The sequence below is a fragment of the Pseudopodoces humilis genome, chromosome 1 (genome assembly GCF_049639895.1).
Source record: "Pseudopodoces humilis isolate 2021_Gansu_Grassland_sample_001 chromosome 1, ASM4963989v1, whole genome shotgun sequence".
Taxonomy (NCBI): Eukaryota; Metazoa; Chordata; class Aves; order Passeriformes; family Paridae; genus Pseudopodoces; species Pseudopodoces humilis.
The window spans coordinates 49,692,916-49,711,116 of record NC_142200.1 but is presented as its reverse complement, the minus strand read 5'-3'; the positions used below and the strand labels follow the sequence as shown (position 1 = coordinate 49,711,116).

The window sequence follows — 18,201 nt, the reverse complement described above, 5'->3', positions numbered from 1 at the left end:
CTTGCTGAAAACTTGAGTTCTCTTGATGGAGGCATGTCCTTGATGGCAGCGTGTCCTACAGCTAGTATGTACTGTTTCCTGAATCCTACTGTTTCCTACTCCAATGCTGCAATGGCACTGCATCTCAAGTTCTGTTTACCTTGCTTTTCACTCTGCCACAGTACCATTTTCCCTTTGTTTTGTTTACTTTTTAATGTCCAATGCATGTTTAGCTGGACTGGACTTGATTCTATGAGGGGTTTATATCAGGCATCTGACATGTATTCCCATAGAACTTAAATTCCTAGACCTCTAGGTCCCTTCCACCTTTGGAATTATTCAACGATCTCCTTATTTGACCTATCCCTCCTCCATTTCTATCTAGGTATTCCCAACCATAGCTACTTTGCTTAGTAGAGGACATTTCATGACAAATGCATGTTTGTGTCTCATCTACTGTCCCTCTGCCTTCAAAGATTATCAGATTGTTACTGAAACAGTAGATTAGAAAGATCAGACCAGTTCCCAATCTGATCTTAACAGTTTCCTCTAATTTTATTTCCAACCTCACATCTCTGTGTCACTCACATTATACCTGCAGAAGCAAATGTGTGATAATGCATTTGCATGATATTGACCAAAGTAGTTGATAATGTTTTGTGAGCTTGTAGGTTATTATATGGCACTCTGTCTTATTAAAGCTTTCTACGACATGAATCCTTCAAGGTGTTTTTCCAGGTTTTTTCAGTTGAAGAAAGGTAAAATAATGCTTCTAGGTCTGTGATTTTGAAATATCTGACTTTAAATTACTCAGTGCTGAAAATTTTGAATTAGGCCTGGAATTAGAATTTCCAAAAGACAACAGTGAATCACTAGCAGTGTTGAAACTAAAATTTTGTAAGTTTTGTTTCATAGATGTCTTTTTTTTATTATTGAATCGCAAAGACGTTCAATGTCACATTATTGAATAAAGGATAACAACGTGTATTATTTTTAATGGCTTCTCAATAAGGTAATGAATAGAATATCTCATCAATAACAAGAATGTTCAATAACTTTATGGAGATGTCTGCAGATACTTAAATATTTCAATTTCTGTTTTTCATATATGGTAACTTGATGTCTGTGTCTTTTAGCCAGATGAGTCTTTCAGTCTTCTGGGAAAAGAAACTCTACTGCTTAGCTCCAAATTTCAGAATGAAGCTAAAAATCTGAAGAAAAAAAGTGATGGTCAGTTCTATAGAATTCACATTTCTGCCTCTATTTCTTTTCTCTATTTGCTGTTTTGTGCTGCTTTTTTGTATAGTTTATTTTTTTTAATGAGTATAATCTAAGGCAAATGTATATATATGACTATGTACACATTTTCATGCAATTAAGATTGTTTTATGGATTCTCATTATTTTAATTTTTTGGGTAGGTATAAAATTTTTCTCCATAAGCATTTAGAAATTTGGCCTTACTGTACCCAATTTACCCATAAGCAGTGCTTGCAATGGCTGTTTTCCTAAACTTTATGAATTAAATCATTAGAGATTGTGTTACTAGACAAAGAAAAAGCATAATTCTTGAAAATTCCATTAATTTTTTTTTATTTAATAAATCATGGATGGCACAGGTATGTAAGATGGCACACTTAAATCCTAATCCTTTTTACTTGTTTCTGATGGACAGCTGAAATACAAGAAAAAGCTGAAGTTCTTTGTCACCATAAATTCAAAAATGCTTTGGGTTTTTATTACTCCAAAGATACCAGCAAGGCTTTGAAGTCTACACCATGAAAATTCAAAAGCATCTTGAGCAAAGGCTTTGTGTAGGAGCCAAAGCAAACTCTTAAGTTAAATTTTTTGACAAAATTGGACAGAAAGGGAATGTTTCACAGAGATAAAATGTAACTGTAAAATGGTGTTGTCTTGCAATACCCATGGTTTACAAAAATGTATAAATTTTATGTAATTCAGATGGACAGAATTACTTTTTTTTGTTCCTTCTATTCTACATATTTTAATTTCTAATGAGAGGATTCTGCAAACAGATCACAAATATATAGAAAAAGGCCTCTTTTTTTGGCTCCTGTTAGATAACATAAAATGTGAAGAACACTGTAAAAATCATTAGAGTTCACAGTCACGGAATAATTTTAATTTATGGCCTTTTCCTCACTATGTTTCTAGCCATTCAGTCTCATGGAATTGGCAAAAAAGGGTAGCTTTGAACAGAACAGTGCCCACAGGATCTTATCTATTTATACGGCATTCATTTTGCATTCCTGTTTGTAAAATGCTCTTTCTGTTGGGAAAAAAGAGCTCTATTGATGAGATAAATGAATACTTTGGTTTTGTGTGGGTTGTATGGTATTTGTTTATGCATATGTTATTTCATTCAACAGGACTTTTATTTGGATTGAATGGGTTTAACAAAAAGGTAGAAAAGATTCAGGAAAGTACTATTAAAATTGGCACCCAACTTAATGATTCTCTGTTGACACTCAGAGCATTGCCTAACAGTAAGTGAAATTTATATTGACATTCTCCTTATTACAGAACTCTCTAGTACAATTGTAATAAAACCCTGTTCATTATCTGATTGCAGAGACCTAGCAATAAACTATATTGGAGACTTCATTTAGCCTCCTAAATATTTTACATTCTTTTCAGTAAACTCATTAAACATAATTGGGTTATGATATAAGGTCTGTGGTCTGATTCACATTTCACATTGCTGTAAATCAGGAGGGGCTCTGATAGAAATATAATTGCACTGATATGAAAGGAGAGTGAAGTTATAGAATATTTAATCCCACATGCAGAGAAATTTATGTTTGGAACTCCGAGATTTCACTTCCTTTTCTGGCTTGTTTCAAAATTGTTTATACTAATCTGTGAATTTCACAGTCTGCATGTGAATGTTTTCTTTTTGTAAATGCTGACTTCATTTAATTGGTTAAAATCTATTTTCTGTGCTTTTCTAAAATTAAAGAACTCCTCTTTTTTCAGTCATCATTTTGAATAAAGGCAAGACCTAGAGTCCATGGAAATTAATAGAGAAAATTACTTTGAAGTTGTGAATAAGAGGCTCCAAAATACTTTGCCAATCTTAATAATGTGTTTTAAGTTAGAAAAACACTGATAAAGACCTCTTGCTGGGGTTGTTTGATTCTACTGTGAATCTGGGTTAGAATGCTAAGTTCAAAGCCCTAAAATACCCATTTTGCAACTCAGAGACCTAATTCATGCTAAAGGATAGTAGTAGTGATGATGTTATACTGGATATGAACTGCAGGATGCTATCTAACATTGAAAACTAAGTCGTTAAAATCACAGGAGTGTTCTCCTTAGCTCACAGCTTAACATTATTTGATTTCAGCCTTGTTGTTACATTTCTTGAAGTTTCCTCTGGTCAGAGATTCATAGTGGCATTGCTCCCTGTGTAGAGAGTGGTGAAGATGATCCTTGGAGCATCTTCCCACTCTTGTGGGCAGACGGTGTAAGGGGCAGGCTGGGACTGGGAGTGGTGCACTCAGTATACAGGTGATTGTAGCCAAAAACAGAGGGTCTAATAGACCTTCTGTCTCACCTGCTTTGCATAGAATCCAAAACTTTAGTCTCAGACCAGTGTCTCTGGGTGCCAACACTCATTTAGGGAACTTAAACGCTGTGAGCCTGGCGCATTCATACAAACTTCCTGATGAGATAGGCAGAATCAAATTTCCCAAAGGAACAAAAATATAATTCTTACTATGACAGAAAATTAACTGACAGCATTCCTAGTATTTTGACTGTAGCTGCTGTTTCAAAGCCATCTTAATCGCAAGTATGTATGAAAATTTTGAATATTTTTTAACCTTGGAACTGTGTTTCAGATACCAGGAAATACATGCTTGAGGTGAAGGAGCTGGCTGTGTCTGCAAACACAAGTGTTGTGGTGGATTTAAGTCACTTTGGGGAGTTCAGTCAAAAGCTAATGAATACATCTTCTACATTGTCCCAAGTTAATGACACTTTGAGGAAAACAAGTGAACTCATGACTGATTCGTCAAAAGCTGGTAAGTTTGCTCTGTAAAAATGTCACTGCTTGCAGAAGCAGTATTAATATTCAGTTTTAACAGGTATTAAATATGAGTCTGATGGACTGAGAGTTTATTCCTAATTCAGTAAAAACATGCTAACTTTTTTAAAAAGTCTTCCAGAATATTCACATGGGATATATATCACTTACTGATGTTTAAAGTTGCTGAAACCAAAATGATCACAAACTGCTACCTTGGATAAGTATTTTAGCAATGAACAGTGCATTTGCTTTCACCCTGCCTCAATATTTCTTTTATGTTTCCACAGCATTCACAGCTGAAAAACAAATTAAAGAAGTTGAAGCACAAGCAAGTCTTTTATTGGATAGACTCAAACCTTTGAAAATGCTGGAGGAGAATCTGAGCAGAAACCTGTCTGAAATTAAAGAACTTATCAGCCAAGCCCGCAAGCAGGCAGCATCTGTAAGTTCCATAATCCCAGACTTAAATGGCTTTTCACTTTTAGCAGGGAGGTTCTTTGAGATAAGTAGCCTAAAATTTACTTTCAAGGTACCTAGTTTGTTGTTGTGGAGTCTCAGTGAAGTCCAAAGAGCACTGACTAATGCTATAATCATACTGGCAGGGCTGTTGGTACTTTTTAAGGCTTTAGCATCAAGTTTGTTATTGCATTTGGGAGTTTGTCAGAACAGCTAGCTAGTAATTTATCTGCTATTTCCTCCTGTTTCCTATAAAAATCATGAAACACAGTATTTCAGAAAGCAGTCATGAGAGGTTTTGATGAGAAAGAGACAAGAAAGGGCATGGTACTGCTATTCTCTTTAGTACAAGATGTTAATTTTCGAGATTATTTAGAGATTAGTGTGAGGTGACCCCATATAACATCAAGTACCATCATAAACTTTTTTGTCAAGAGTGCTGATTCTATCAATAAATTTTCCTGTCATTCCCTGTGTTCTTTGCAAGAGGCAGCTGAGCATCCAGAGTATTTTAAGACAGTATACTTATTTATAAATCTCTGCTTCTTCCTTAAAGATGCACAACTGAATCAACTGTACTATGGATCTCATTAGACTGTGAGGGAAATATGAAAATGACTTTGTAATGTCATTTTTGGTATGCCTTTGACATAAGTGTGGATATGTTATTGTAAGGTTTAGGGAGGTTTTTTGGAAAAAAAAACCAGAAGGCACTCAGTTCTTTCTGCAAATGTTAATTAAATGGTTATTGCTTCTCTGTCACAGTCTACTGAAGCTTAATGAATCCACTGCAGAAAAAAAGGGAATGGTATTTTCTGAGGTGTCATAAGCCACAGAGTTTCTTGGCAAGGTGAATAGAAGTGTTAGCAAAATCCCTTTTTCTACTTTGGGGGAGTTTGTTCTGTTTGGGGGGGGGGGAGTTAGGCTTTTTTTTCTGGTTTGGTTGGGTTTTTTGTTTGGTTGGTTTTGTTGGTTTATTTGTAATTTTTTACTACACAAGAGAAACTTTATGTATCTGTGTCCAGACACATGCATACACACGGGTGCTATGTTCATTTAGCAGGTACAGGTGTATTCCATGAGGTTAACGGAATTAAGGCTTTTCTCTTGCTAAAATGGATTTTCTGCCATTATACTACCAAGCTGCTGGAAATTTGGCTGCATTTAGCTTGGATCAATGTTTTATCAGTTTACTAAACAGTGGTCAAGGGGTATGACAACAGGAATAATATTTATTTAATCTTTAAAAGTTGAACTTGCCATATATTCATTAATGTGTTTTTTAATATTGTTACAAATTTGAAATAACCAGAATTATTGCAGAAGGTCTGCCTTCTTAATTTATCTAAAAAAAAAAATCTCTCCACATAGACTAGAAATTATTTCCTTTATTTTAAAACATTTTGAATTTCTGTATCTTTATTTTCTGATATTATGTCATGGCTTTTTGCTGATATATGATCTTTCAACCCAAGACTTATTGTTATTTTCTGAGGTGTTTGAATAATTTATTTACTGGTTCAATCCTCCCAATTGAGTGGGTGTATTAAGACAGATCTCATTCTTTTCTATTGTGAATCTCTTTATCAAGTGATACCTAGGAGATTGCAAAAATCTAACCCAGGTAGCAATACTTAGACTGAATGAAAGGATCTCAGCAAAAGGACTGCATATGTTGGTCAGAAGCTAAGTACATACTCCACAAATGAGTGCTGTGTACACTGAGAATTGTTTAGATTCCATTTTCTTCTTTTCCCCCCCAGATTAAAGTTGCAGTATCAGCAGACAGAGATTGCATTCGTGCCTATCAGCCCCAGATTTCATCTACAAATTACAACACCTTAACCCTCAATGTGAAAACTGCTGAACCAGATAACCTCCTTTTCTACTTGGGTAGCAATGGAAAGGTAAGTTTATCGTGCACATTCACTGAAGGTAATGGTAGTCAAAAGTTTTAAATTACTTTTAAAAATTTTAAAAGTTTTAAATATATTTTTTTCTTAATTATTTCAAGCTAAGTAACCAAGTGGGGTCCCTTGCAGACAGGTGTGCTCACTAGGGGTGGAAATATTTTTGTGCCACACAGAACTAGACTTCTTGAAGCTGTCCCTCATGAGCATGGTGCATCCATGCACTCGAAAGGGAGAGCGATGGCTCACTGTCACATTGCTCTCCTCTTCATTCCCTCTGTAATCCCATAAATGCACAGCATATAACCTGAGGGAGTTTTGTTTTCATTAGAAGTGAGTGAAAAGCCTGATTTTGCTAAACATCAGCTCCTGTAATATGGGATGTAAGGACATGAATCTGGAAAGACTTTCTCTACGTTACTGGTGAAAATACACATTTGATGCCATGAATTAGAATAGGCTCTTCTGTTTTTCAGACAGACTTCCTGGCACTGGAGATGCGACGTGGTAAGGTAGCTCTTCTTTGGGATTTGGGCTCTGGGTCAACAAGAGTGGAATACCCTGATTTTCAAATCGACAACAACAAATGGCACAGAATACATGCCACCAGGTAATAATTAAAATGGGAATGTCATAAGTGTTGCACACAAAGCATCCACTGAGTTTTTTAGTGATGAGTTTTTCTTGTTCTTAGAAAGAGAAGCTAATAGTATTTATGTGTTGATTAGGCCTGGTGATTTCCAAGACTATTTATCAGTATTTGTATTTGGCAGGTTTGGAAAAACAGGTACACTCAGCGTAGAGGAAATGAACTCCAATCAGAAGCCTTCACCTAAGTCTGGAACCTCTCTGGGGACAGCCAGCATATTGGATGTTAACAAGTCAACCCTAATGTTTATTGGAGGACTTGGAGGACAAATCAAGGTTAAATTCTGAGATCAGCCTTCCGTTAATTGTTTTGAACATGTTTGAGAACTACTTTTGCATTAGAAGTAAATGCATGATTTGGTTACTTCATCAAGAAATGCCAGGTACTCTGAGCATAAAGGAGACATTCTGTAAGGGTTTTCTAGTATCCTGAAGTTAATTTTCCTTGGAAATTTTTGCATAAAGTTTTAGCCAAGACAGTTTGTGCGTGCATGCACCATGTATAGACATAAAATGAATTTGGGTTTTGTTTGCTTCTTCTATGGCTTTTTAGTTTGCAATTGTTATTCATGCCATGAGGTGTGTAAGTAGGTCAAGGACATAGTTATTTTACTTTTTTGATGTACTAATCTATTATTATTTAAATTATAATTGTTAATAGTTATGCTAAAACATGTTGCTCTCTTATTATGATTTATATCTAACAAAGTTAAAGGAAAATAACCAAGCAAAAATTTTGCTGCATAATTTTCAGAGTACCTAACATTAACTGTATTCATTAAGTATTTCTTGTGTTATAGAAATCACCTGCTGTTAAGGTGACCCATTTTAAAGGGTGCCTGGGAGAGGCATCCCTGAATGGCAAATCTGTTGGTCTTTGGAACTACATAGAAAGAGAGGGCAAGTGCAATGGCTGTTTTGGAAGGTATTTTGTCTCACTCTTTAATTTTCTATTTTATTTTTAACAGGTTTAGAATAATTTACATTTGTAATATATTTTTGTATTAACTAAAAATAAGGAGCTCAGACAAATTGCAGTCTTTTGCTGATCATTAACTTACAGTTCTGAGCAGATTAATCTGAATGTGTCAGTGGTGTCAAATAACTTCTCTGTATGGAATTTCAATTTTGAATCACTTTCTCAGAGGCGTTTTATTGCTGCTCTCTATTTTGTGCATGGGAAGTAGGGACAACTAATGAACCAAAATAGTTCGGAATCTTTGTTTTCTAGAAGTTTTCCATAGGACAAATTTATTCTTTCCTAGGGTAAGAAACAGCATAAAGCAGTCTTATTAAAAAAACATCAATAGCAAAACTGTAGCCACTGAGCTTGGTACCTTTTGCAGACTGCAATATTTTTATGTTTAAGGAATAGAAAGAAATATGCTTGTCCATATTCCCTTTGCAGAATATTTCATGCAGAAACAGCAGAGGGTGCTGCTTGATTGTATATTTTTTACAAGTCTTGTACTGCAGGGAAAGGGGCTAATAGATCAGGTATTGTAAGTGCAATTATGCAAAGCATTTTGATAAATGGATGACATGTTTTAATTTAGAGGGTGTATGCTGTAACAATTATTTTTTTCCCTTAGGAAATCACTGGGTTTGGCTTTTATTTTCATACATAAGGGAAGAACACTTGTGTGCATCCTTCCCCATGGCTAAATCATGTGTTATGAGGTTGTATAATGAAAGTGGCCGTTGGCTGGAACCCTTCAGTTACTCATTACATCAAGATTCAATTGTTTTCCCACACTTTATAAATTCCTGCCTGGGGGCTGCACTGACTGAGCAGTACCTGAAGAGAGCCAGCCAGAAAGATGGAGAGAGACTGTTTACAGGGGTATGGAGTGACAGGACAAGGGGGAATGGATTCCAGCTGAAAAAGAGTAGGTTTAGATTAGATGTTAGGAGGAAACTCTTTACTTTGAGGGTGGTGAGATGCTGGAAGAGGTTTCCCAGAGAAGCTGTGGATGCCCTGTTCCTGGAAGTGTTCAAGGCCAAGTTGGATGGGCCTCTGAGCAACCTGGTCTAGCGGAAGGTGTCCCTGCACATGACAGGGGGTGGAATGGGATGGGCTTTAAGGTCCGTCCCAGCCCAAACTATCCTATGATCTAGCTTTTCTTATATTTTATATAAAAACTACTGGGAAAAAACAAATGTTCAGCTAACATTTTTATACTGGTTTTCTACTTCTGTAGCCCACAGGATGAGGACACTTCATTCCATTTTGATGGGAGTGGATACTCGGTTGTGGAGAAGGCACTCCGCTCTACAGTGACTCAGATAATAATATTTTTCAGTACTTTTTCACCAAACGGGCTTCTTCTGTATCTTGCTTCAAATGGCACTGTAAGAAAATGGATCAGATTCCTAAACTGTCATCCAGCTTACATATACCATTAATAATGTGTAATAATATTATATAAAATGTAATAATATAATGATTTTATAATGTTTATATGATACATATAATATATATATATAATATACTAATATTCAGCATATTACTACTTTTCTGTAGTTCATCACCTGTGATTGGCATCATTAGCCGAAGGAATAAAGACAAGAACCCTAGAGGACAGCTCACTAGAGAAAATATTTATCTAAACTAAAGGCAAAATTAGCAATGAAAAGAATTCTTCACAATTTATTTAAATTTTAGAATAAAAACAAATTACTTTAGACCAAAATTAATGATTACTTAACTAAAGGATAGAAAAGGAAACAGTAAGGACAACAAGCTAGTTTTTTCAGTTGGAGGAACTTTTTCAGAATGTAAAAGCGTTTCAGAGTTGAGCTTGCAGAAGGACAATATAATAATGAAAAACCATATTGAATTAAATCACTAAGATAGGAATTCAGTAAACTGAAACAAATTAAATAAAACTCCTGCAAAAGCAATATAACCCAGACCCATCACCAGACCTTCATTGTCATGTCATACAGTTTACTGCATACTTAGATGGTGGTTTTTCTGTTCCTGAAGGAAGGAAAAACTTTTTTTGGATATGGATTCTTTCAGAGTCACTGCATTATTCATTTGCTTTATGTACTCACTGCCTGAATACATTGCACAATAATATCTGCTTTAAGCTTTACTGTTCAGAGGGGGCACCTTCAGTGCAATTCAGAAAGTCTGTTTTACTGTGTGAGGAAGGTCTTCACTTCTTGCAGAAAGAACATTATAGTGTTTGATCATTATGTTGTCAAATCAAATGACTTTTGACTTCATCCAAAAACAGGAAAATGTGACTTTGTTATTTAACCCTTCTGCTGAGAAATCAAACCTCATAATACATTTAAGTACAATACATTAAAATCAAACCTCACAATACATTAAGTAAGGGTAATAACAAAACAACAGTACATCCTTATGAGGTACTTGTAACTCAATTTTCTTAAATAAAGTGAAGATGAGCATCTTGGGCCTAACACATAGTCCAGGTACAAGAGTTACTAAATGTTTTCCACATGGTAGGCCAAACTTCCCAGGCATGCATTCTTTAGGAAGATTTTATTTCCAGGAATGTAATCTGTTTGTTTGTAATCTGCTTATTCTTCTCAGAAAGACTTCTTGTCCCTTGAGCTCGTTGATGGCAAAGTAAGGGTGACTGTTGATCTTGGTTCAGGACCTCTTGCTCTTACAACAGAAAATCGTTACAACAATGGCACGTGGTATAAAATCTCATTCAATCGCAATAAGAAGCAAGGTAGGCTACAGACTGAAAAATCCCTGTGTCTGCGCATTTACAAATACAAATATCTAAGATAGCTGCAGGTCACTGCAACCAAATTTGATCACTTCCAATGCAACGTCTTTAGCAGCCACACCTATGGTCCTTCGCTTTTAGAAGGACTAAAGTGTAAATCTTTTGCTTGGTTCAGCACATCTCACAGAGAGCAGGTAGTGTAGGAACTGCTGGGCAAAAACATACCCACAGTCTTTAAAGACTGAAATATTTTTGTCTGAGTCTGTAGATGAGGGATTGCATTTTCTCTTCTGCATTTTAATATTACTTAATACAACTGTTTTGTGGGGGCCTGTGTTTCAACAATAATGCATATGTGCTAATAGCTACAACATATTCTCAGATGTATCTCTTTTCCTGTAGACTTCTCCAGATTTGGTTTTGGCAGAGAAGAATGAGTGAGATTAACAGAATAGCTGGAAGTACAATAAATTGCTCATTCTAAAAATAAGAAGATTGTCCATTCATGTCTGAGTCAATGAATACATTTTCCTTTATTGCGGACAAGATTGCCAGAAGGGAAGAGTGTGTATTCATGTCCTTCTCCAGATCTTTACTCTCTTTTATTTGCAGGAGTTTTAGCAGTCATGGATGCATATAACCTTAATTATAAAGAAACCAAGCAAGGAGAATCTCCTGGGGTTGCCTCGGACCTGAACCGCTCTGATAAGGACCCAATCTTCATTGGGGGGCTGCCAAGATCAAGGGCTCTGAGGTAAAATCTCTCACTTTCGCACCTTTGCTAAGGCTCTTGTAAGGTGAGGGAAAAACTTTTACACATGCTTACCTCCCTGAAATTAGAGAAAGACAGTGAATTCTGAAGTTAAGTTTATGGCCATGTATACCACATCTGTCCTATGACTTCAAACTCTGACACGGTGCTTTCCACTTGTAGGTCTGATGCTACAGTTCAGATCAGAAATAATTTTGTTTTCTTTCTCCAAGGGTGATTTCCACCACAGCAGCTGCCACAGCAGCCCCTATGCTCTTTGGGGCAAGCATTCAGCAGTGCTGTCTGCAATGATGCTCCTTTGATCTCTACCTGTCTGAGCCTTGCATTTCCCAGATGGCATTTATGGGCAAAACTGTGCTTAAGGGTAAAAGCTGGACTTCAGAATTCCTGTAATTCAGTAACTTGGAACAGAGGAAAAACAACTCTGAACAGATCAACAGGAGACATTGCAAATACGTATTTTACAGCATGTCTCTAGTTTATGGGGATTTTTTGTATTGCATGTCTGTACTGAACTTGCAAAGTCACATTTCTTCCACTGGCTTCACTGTGAAAGGATAAATATGGCAAGAGAAAATCTAATTAAACTTTCTGCATGCTCTTGACAATAAGGTAAATTCTAGTACATTATTGGTCTCTGCACAGTTATTACAGAGTGCAGACTTGTTAATCTTAGTTGGTATACCAGCTTGTAAGGGATTATGGCAGGATAGCCTTAGATTTCTCAGCCTTAGACTGGGAACCAAATTAGGCATCCTCCAGACTTGAAAACTGAAAAATAAATATTGCATAGTAGACAGCTACAGTTACCCTTTTACTCAATCCATTTTCTTTCAGTTGAAGATTCACCTTAAAGTTTTGGGAAATTATCTGACTTGAGAACACAGCATTACACACTTAAGTTTTAATTTGGTCATATCATTATCTTGACTTTTTTAAGACCAGATTTTATATCTGAAAGTAAAACTTAAACTATGTCTCTTCATCTGCACTAGACCAACTGCATTCTTTAAAACAGATGTCTCTTACTTTTCTTACTGAAGAGAAATTAATATTTTCTCTCAAGAGATTCCAAGTACTACTCCTTGGAAAGAAAGCCTTGTTTTGTGTTTCAGGAAAGGTCTTAATAGTAGAATGTATGTGGGATGCATCAAGAATCTGGAAATATCTCGTTCCACCTTTGACTTGCTTAGAAATTCATATGGAGTAAGGAAAGGCTGTGTATTGGAGGTAAGAGACTTTAAAGTTTTGTGATCTGATCTTTATTTTAATGGAATAGTGAATAGTGGTGTTTACAGTGAATTGAAATGGAATTATCTTTAAAAGTTCTAAGATAATCTAATCTATATTTGATTTTTTTTTTCTTACCTGACACTATGTAGGGATAAACTCATTATTATTTCTGTTCTTCATAAAACAGCCTATTCACAGTGTGAGCATCATGAACAATGGATATATTGAGTTGGTACCTAAGTCCTTAAGCCCAGAGTCAGAACTGATGGCGACTTTTGCTACAAGGAACAGCAGTGGCATCATCCTTGCTGGCCTCAGCAGGGGATTGGAAAAGCGACAACGAAGACAAGCACACTTGGCAAGTACTGGAAACAAAGAAGTTCTGAGGATTATTTTTGCCATTTTTATTTTGTAAGATCAAGTCAGGTTGCTATATACATTGTGTATCTGATGGAGAGGTGGAGCTTCTAGAATCCAAAGAGAAAATCTTACTATTTCCTGCTCTAAGAGAAGGAGTGTGTGGGTGTGTAAAAAAACCTCCTGCACTTTACCTAGTGTTGTTTTGACCAGAGAAATGTCCAGCTTTTGTGTTTGGTGTTAGAAGGCTTTACACTATGAGAGGTACCAATACAATTCCTACTAGTCTTTGATTTTCATTAAAAAGTTTGCAACAAGGTTGGAGGTAAATTTTTCCCATATACATTCTGTTTAAACACTAAATGAGTGCTTGAAAATTGAGCTACAGTTAAAAATTAATCCTCTGATTAAATCTACAGCCCTTCTTTTCCATCATGCTGGTTGATGGTCATCTTGCACTGCACGTTAATGCTGGAGACAGAGCAAGCACTAGGAAAGTAGTTCTTCAGTCTGCTAATGGAACTTACAGTGATGGAAAAGAGCACTCTGTCATCCTAATTCGGAATAAGAGGTACATGTGACTGCAAAGAGTACTACCTGTTTAGTTATTGTATGTTTTGTCAGTTCACTGCACTCTCTGGGGAATTGCCTTTGCTAGCTTATTACGTGGGACAATCAGGGCTGTGTTTTTCTGCTGTCAATGCAGATGTTCTGATTTACATGGTAATTGTATACAGCATACAGCCACTGATAGACGTGTAGCTAAAATCTCTAGAACAGCTTGGGGCACTTGAGTACAAGCATACTAAATAGTATTAGAAAAAAGATACACAGCTATCGAAATTAGAAAGGTATTTGACAAAACTTTACATTTTAAAAAATCACCAAAAGAAGGGCGTACAGTTTTAAGACATTGAAAGGATTATCAAAGTGATGGAATCTTTATTTATTAGAAGAGGATGTTTTTGAGGCTGATAGGAATGCTTTTCATCTGAAAATGACTCTCTAAGACCTTGTTGAATGTTTTCCCTACTTTATCTTTTTTCAGGATCATAACTGTACAGGTGGATGAAGGTAAACCTGCAGAACTGAGGCTTGGTTCAGCAGCAGAAAATAGCCCCATTAATGTTTCCAACTTCTACGCTGGTGGCATTCCAGCAGAAGAGAGCATCTTAGGGCTAAAATTGTCTGGCTCCTTTCATGGCTGTATCAGCAACCTTATTTTTAACAAGGAGTAAGTCAGAAGGGTAACTGCCTTGTTTTGGAAAACCTTGTATAGTAATTGTTAAGTGTAGTTTGTAATCTCTTGCATGATACTTCTGTTTGCCTGGTTTTAATGTAAGATATGCATGATATGGGTCATGATCTGGGTATTATAATAGCCAGAAAATGGATATTACCAGTTATATTTCTAAATAGTATTAAAAATGTCTTTAATGTTTACGGAGATGGTGCACAAAGCACAGCTTTCTCTACTATAATTTCATCTGCAGTGACAGATAGAATGGCTTTCCAAATATATTGTAGATTCATATTGTTCTTCTCAATCTGTCACAGATGCCAGTTCTTTCCTTTTCCCCTGATACTACTGAAACACCTTGTTAAATACTCTCCTGCTTTGGAAATAAGCAGAAATGCACCTCTTAAAATGTATTTTTTTTTTTTTAAATACAGGCTTTTATATTTCACCACTTCCATGAAGTATGAGCATGTGGATATGGACAGATGCTTTTTGTCAGAGAAGCCTAAACCGGCTGTACAGCCATCAGACATTGTGATTCAACCTGAACTTCAGGCTTTACCAGTTCCCCTGAGACCTCTCACAGACACAAAAAAAGTACGTATTGCAGCAAAGCTCTGTTGCCACCTCTTTTGTCCTTTCTTTGTGGAGAATTATCAAATTATGGACTGTGGATATTTGCTTCTTCTGCAGTATGGAGTGGTTCAATGGATGTTGATTTGAAATTATTGTTTCCTATAGAAAAAACTGATAGTAACCTTTGTAGCAGCCTGTTGGCTATTTGGAATGGAAATGTAGTTAGGTTTATCACTCTTCAGGCAGCAACAACAACAGCAAAAGGAAAAAAAAAAAAGAAGAAAAGAAAAGTGGAATGATGATCTCCCAACAGAAGGACTTGACAGTAACTATTATCTATTATCTTTAGTGTATTCCTGCCAAAGGGATCTGTGCTCAGATTTGCATTAGCCGTGCAGTTCTGCATTCACATTTTCCTGCTCACACACATGCAGGCTCTGCTCTGCATCAGAAAGGAGGCACACACCACTTGAGAGACACACAGTGTCTGAATGCAGCTTGCATGGCACCTGTTTCCTCTCACACAGTCCCTGTTCCCAAGAGAGAAGGCAGCATTACTTCTCTCCTCTAGCAGCTGCACATCTTTATAATGAAGGGTTTCCAAAGCATCCTGAAACCCTTTTCCTGTGGCAACAGAAAGCAAGATTTTACACATTTGATTTTATAAAAGAGCAAGATTTCATACATACAACTGGGACTATAAAAATAAATAAGTTGTCCTTTTTAAAGCTAAACTATAGCTTTGGCTCATATTCTGTTACTCAGCTCTTCTCCATACCCCAAATCATAACAAAAATGTTTCCTCATAAAATGGGAAAATATTTCTACCAAACCTATAAGATTTTCACACTGGAATTGTACTTCCAGCATTAGTTATCAAAAGGGCTATCAATTAAGACAAAAAGCAAATTGAATATGTCTCAAGCTACAAACATTTCTCAGCAGGGTGGGCCAGTGCTGCCTACAAGACATAGTTCAATCATTAGAAATAGTTCTTTTTGAGCCTGAGGATAGGTTGGAATGATTGTGAGTTTAGTTAATTGATGTTGTGCTGTATGCTTTGTGGTTATCTTGTGGCAAAAAGCTAGTTTTGCTTCCTACAAAGTTCTATGTGGGCACATTTTCATTCAACAGTTGCTGGGCAGCATCTGACACTATCCTACTTAATAAATCCTTTCATTAACAGGTTGTTTGTGCAAAAGATGAGCTGCCTGATCATGTTCAAGGTGCCCATCAGTTTGGACTTGCCAAAGGCAGCCACTTGACCCTGCTCTTCAATCAGTCTGCTGTCAGGAAGAAGTGAGTATATCCTGAATTACACATGCACACATTGTGACTTTGCATTGAGTTGCAAGAAGTGCAGTGATAGTTTTCATGATTGATCACTGCCTTGCCAGCTTTGAGCATGGCCCTCACTTCAGGTTTCTCTGGGCTCCTCATGGAAGAAAGTATCATATCCCAGGTTAAGGATCGTGAGTTTAGTAACTCATGGTCAGAATTCTGCATTTTTTTTTCCTCTCAGACTTGAGTCTCACTGTACCTTCTGTAAGTAGTTTGATTTCTTTTTTGCACACAGAGAGATCACATGTGGTCCTGCCGTTTCCTTTGTCTGATGCAGATGACATCTCACCCTCCCCTCCCCTCCCCTCCCTTCCCCTCCCTTCCCCTCCCCCTCCTCCCTCCCCTCCCCTCCCCTCCCCTCCCCCCTCCCTCCCCCCCCTCCCTCTCCCCCTCCCCTCCCCCTCCCCTCTCCTCCCCCTCTCCTCTCCTCCCCCTCTCCTCCCCCTCTCCTCTCCTCCCCCTCTCCTCCCCCTCTCCTCTCCTCATTTTCTGCAAGTGCATCTTCCATATTTGAGGGTGCACTTGAAGGAGACTGCTGGGAAGAATAATTTTTTGAGACCTAATGTGTGGCAGAGAGGCCTCTCTGCCTATTTTACTTGTTTGAGAGGCTCCCAACAAGGTCCCTATCACATAGCCTGCAAGTCACTTGTATTTGCTTCTTTCAGCTCAGGAAGTCTCTGCAGGCATTGAGAAAAGAGTGGTTTTTCCTTCTAGCCCTTCTGTTATAGCTACTGAGCAAAGGGCATTGCAGAGGATTGATCCCATGTAGTCTGAACCTGGTGTCTCCATAAGAAATGGCGCATTCATCTCCTCTACCTTTTAAGCCTCCCTCTGTTCTCAGTCTGTCCATAATATCCCAGCAAGCCTGGCTAATAGTAATGGATGCCATAAAGTTAACCTGGAATGGGTTCATTTCTTGGGGCAATAAGCAAGCCTGCAGTCACAAACAGCTGAGCCTGTCCCCCTTAAAGTTCATCTCACTCTTTGATAAGTACTTTTTCTTCTTCTGACAGGTACATCACTGATTTCCATTACGAAATACATTATAAGTCATGCTTTCTTAGAATCAACATAAATTCTACTTTTCTGGCTTTTGAAATAATAAATATCCTTTCATAACAATAAATTGGTCCAGGCTGTTCTCTGTGTCCAGAACACTCTTCATCACTGCAGAAGAAATACGTTCCAGTAACACTGAATTTTTATTGTCTAGACTTTCCATCCAGCTGAATCTCAGAACCTTTGCCTCCAGTGGCCTGATTTACTACATGGCTCACCAAAACCAGGTTGATTATGCAGCCCTACAGCTTTATGGGGGACAGCTCCATTTCTCATTTGATTTAGGCAAAGGAAAAGCAGTAGCTCTTCACCCTGCTGTTGTCAGTGATGGAAAATGGCATACGGTAGGTGGTCGCCAATCTTGTGCTCTATTTTCTCTTCCCTGGAGGTACTGCTATGGATTTTGCTTGCCTTTTCTGTATACTTCCTGTGTTGCAAAAGCAAACTGGTTCTGATCCCACCATGAAGTCATTCAGAAAACTTAAATTTGATAATTATTTCCTTTTAAAATTGTCATTAATTGTACATCAAATCCTTCCAACTCCTGTCAAGTATCTCAAACTATTTAGGAATTAAACAGTTCACCAACTGTGTAGTGACTGTCATCTCTTCAACAGAGAAGTACCTAACAGAGAGGTGTAAAAGTCTGACCTTTTCCACAGAAAGCTTTCAATGCATTATGTCACTAAAGACCTGCACTTCAGTGTGTGACAGGGTGACAAAGATTTGTGGGTGCACAATTTCTCTTTTCTCCCACTTACCGCTTATTACCTGAGCATGTCAGAGCAGCTAGTGACAACAGGGAAGCACTGTCTTTCCTTCCCTTGGTTGAGGTGACATGAGAAAGGGGGACATTTGAAATGAATG

At 37.3% G+C, this 18,201-nt stretch overlaps 1 protein-coding gene across 2 annotated transcripts in view; it reads left to right on the top strand.

The window, feature by feature from the left end:
* LAMA1 (laminin subunit alpha 1) overlaps positions 1-18,201 on the top strand; it is a 99,258-nt gene that overhangs the window by 75,417 nt on the left and 5,640 nt on the right. The window contains exons 41-58 of one of the 2 annotated variants that reach the window (XM_005517250.3): positions 1,116-1,209; positions 2,369-2,485; positions 3,842-4,024; positions 4,317-4,471; positions 6,249-6,392; positions 6,872-7,005; positions 7,169-7,319; positions 7,844-7,968; positions 9,245-9,395; positions 10,612-10,756; positions 11,369-11,510; positions 12,644-12,758; positions 12,949-13,119; positions 13,538-13,689; positions 14,167-14,352; positions 14,793-14,955; positions 16,121-16,233; positions 17,489-17,678. In XM_005517250.3, coding sequence (XP_005517307.2) covers positions 1,116-1,209; positions 2,369-2,485; positions 3,842-4,024; positions 4,317-4,471; positions 6,249-6,392; positions 6,872-7,005; positions 7,169-7,319; positions 7,844-7,968; positions 9,245-9,395; positions 10,612-10,756; positions 11,369-11,510; positions 12,644-12,758; positions 12,949-13,119; positions 13,538-13,689; positions 14,167-14,352; positions 14,793-14,955; positions 16,121-16,233; positions 17,489-17,678 — 2,631 coding nt within the window. The remainder of the gene's footprint in view (positions 1-1,115; positions 1,210-2,368; positions 2,486-3,841; positions 4,025-4,316; positions 4,472-6,248; positions 6,393-6,871; positions 7,006-7,168; positions 7,320-7,843; positions 7,969-9,244; positions 9,396-10,611; positions 10,757-11,368; positions 11,511-12,643; positions 12,759-12,948; positions 13,120-13,537; positions 13,690-14,166; positions 14,353-14,792; positions 14,956-16,120; positions 16,234-17,488; positions 17,679-18,201) is intronic. The other variant, XM_088061670.1, reaches the window with a different exon arrangement.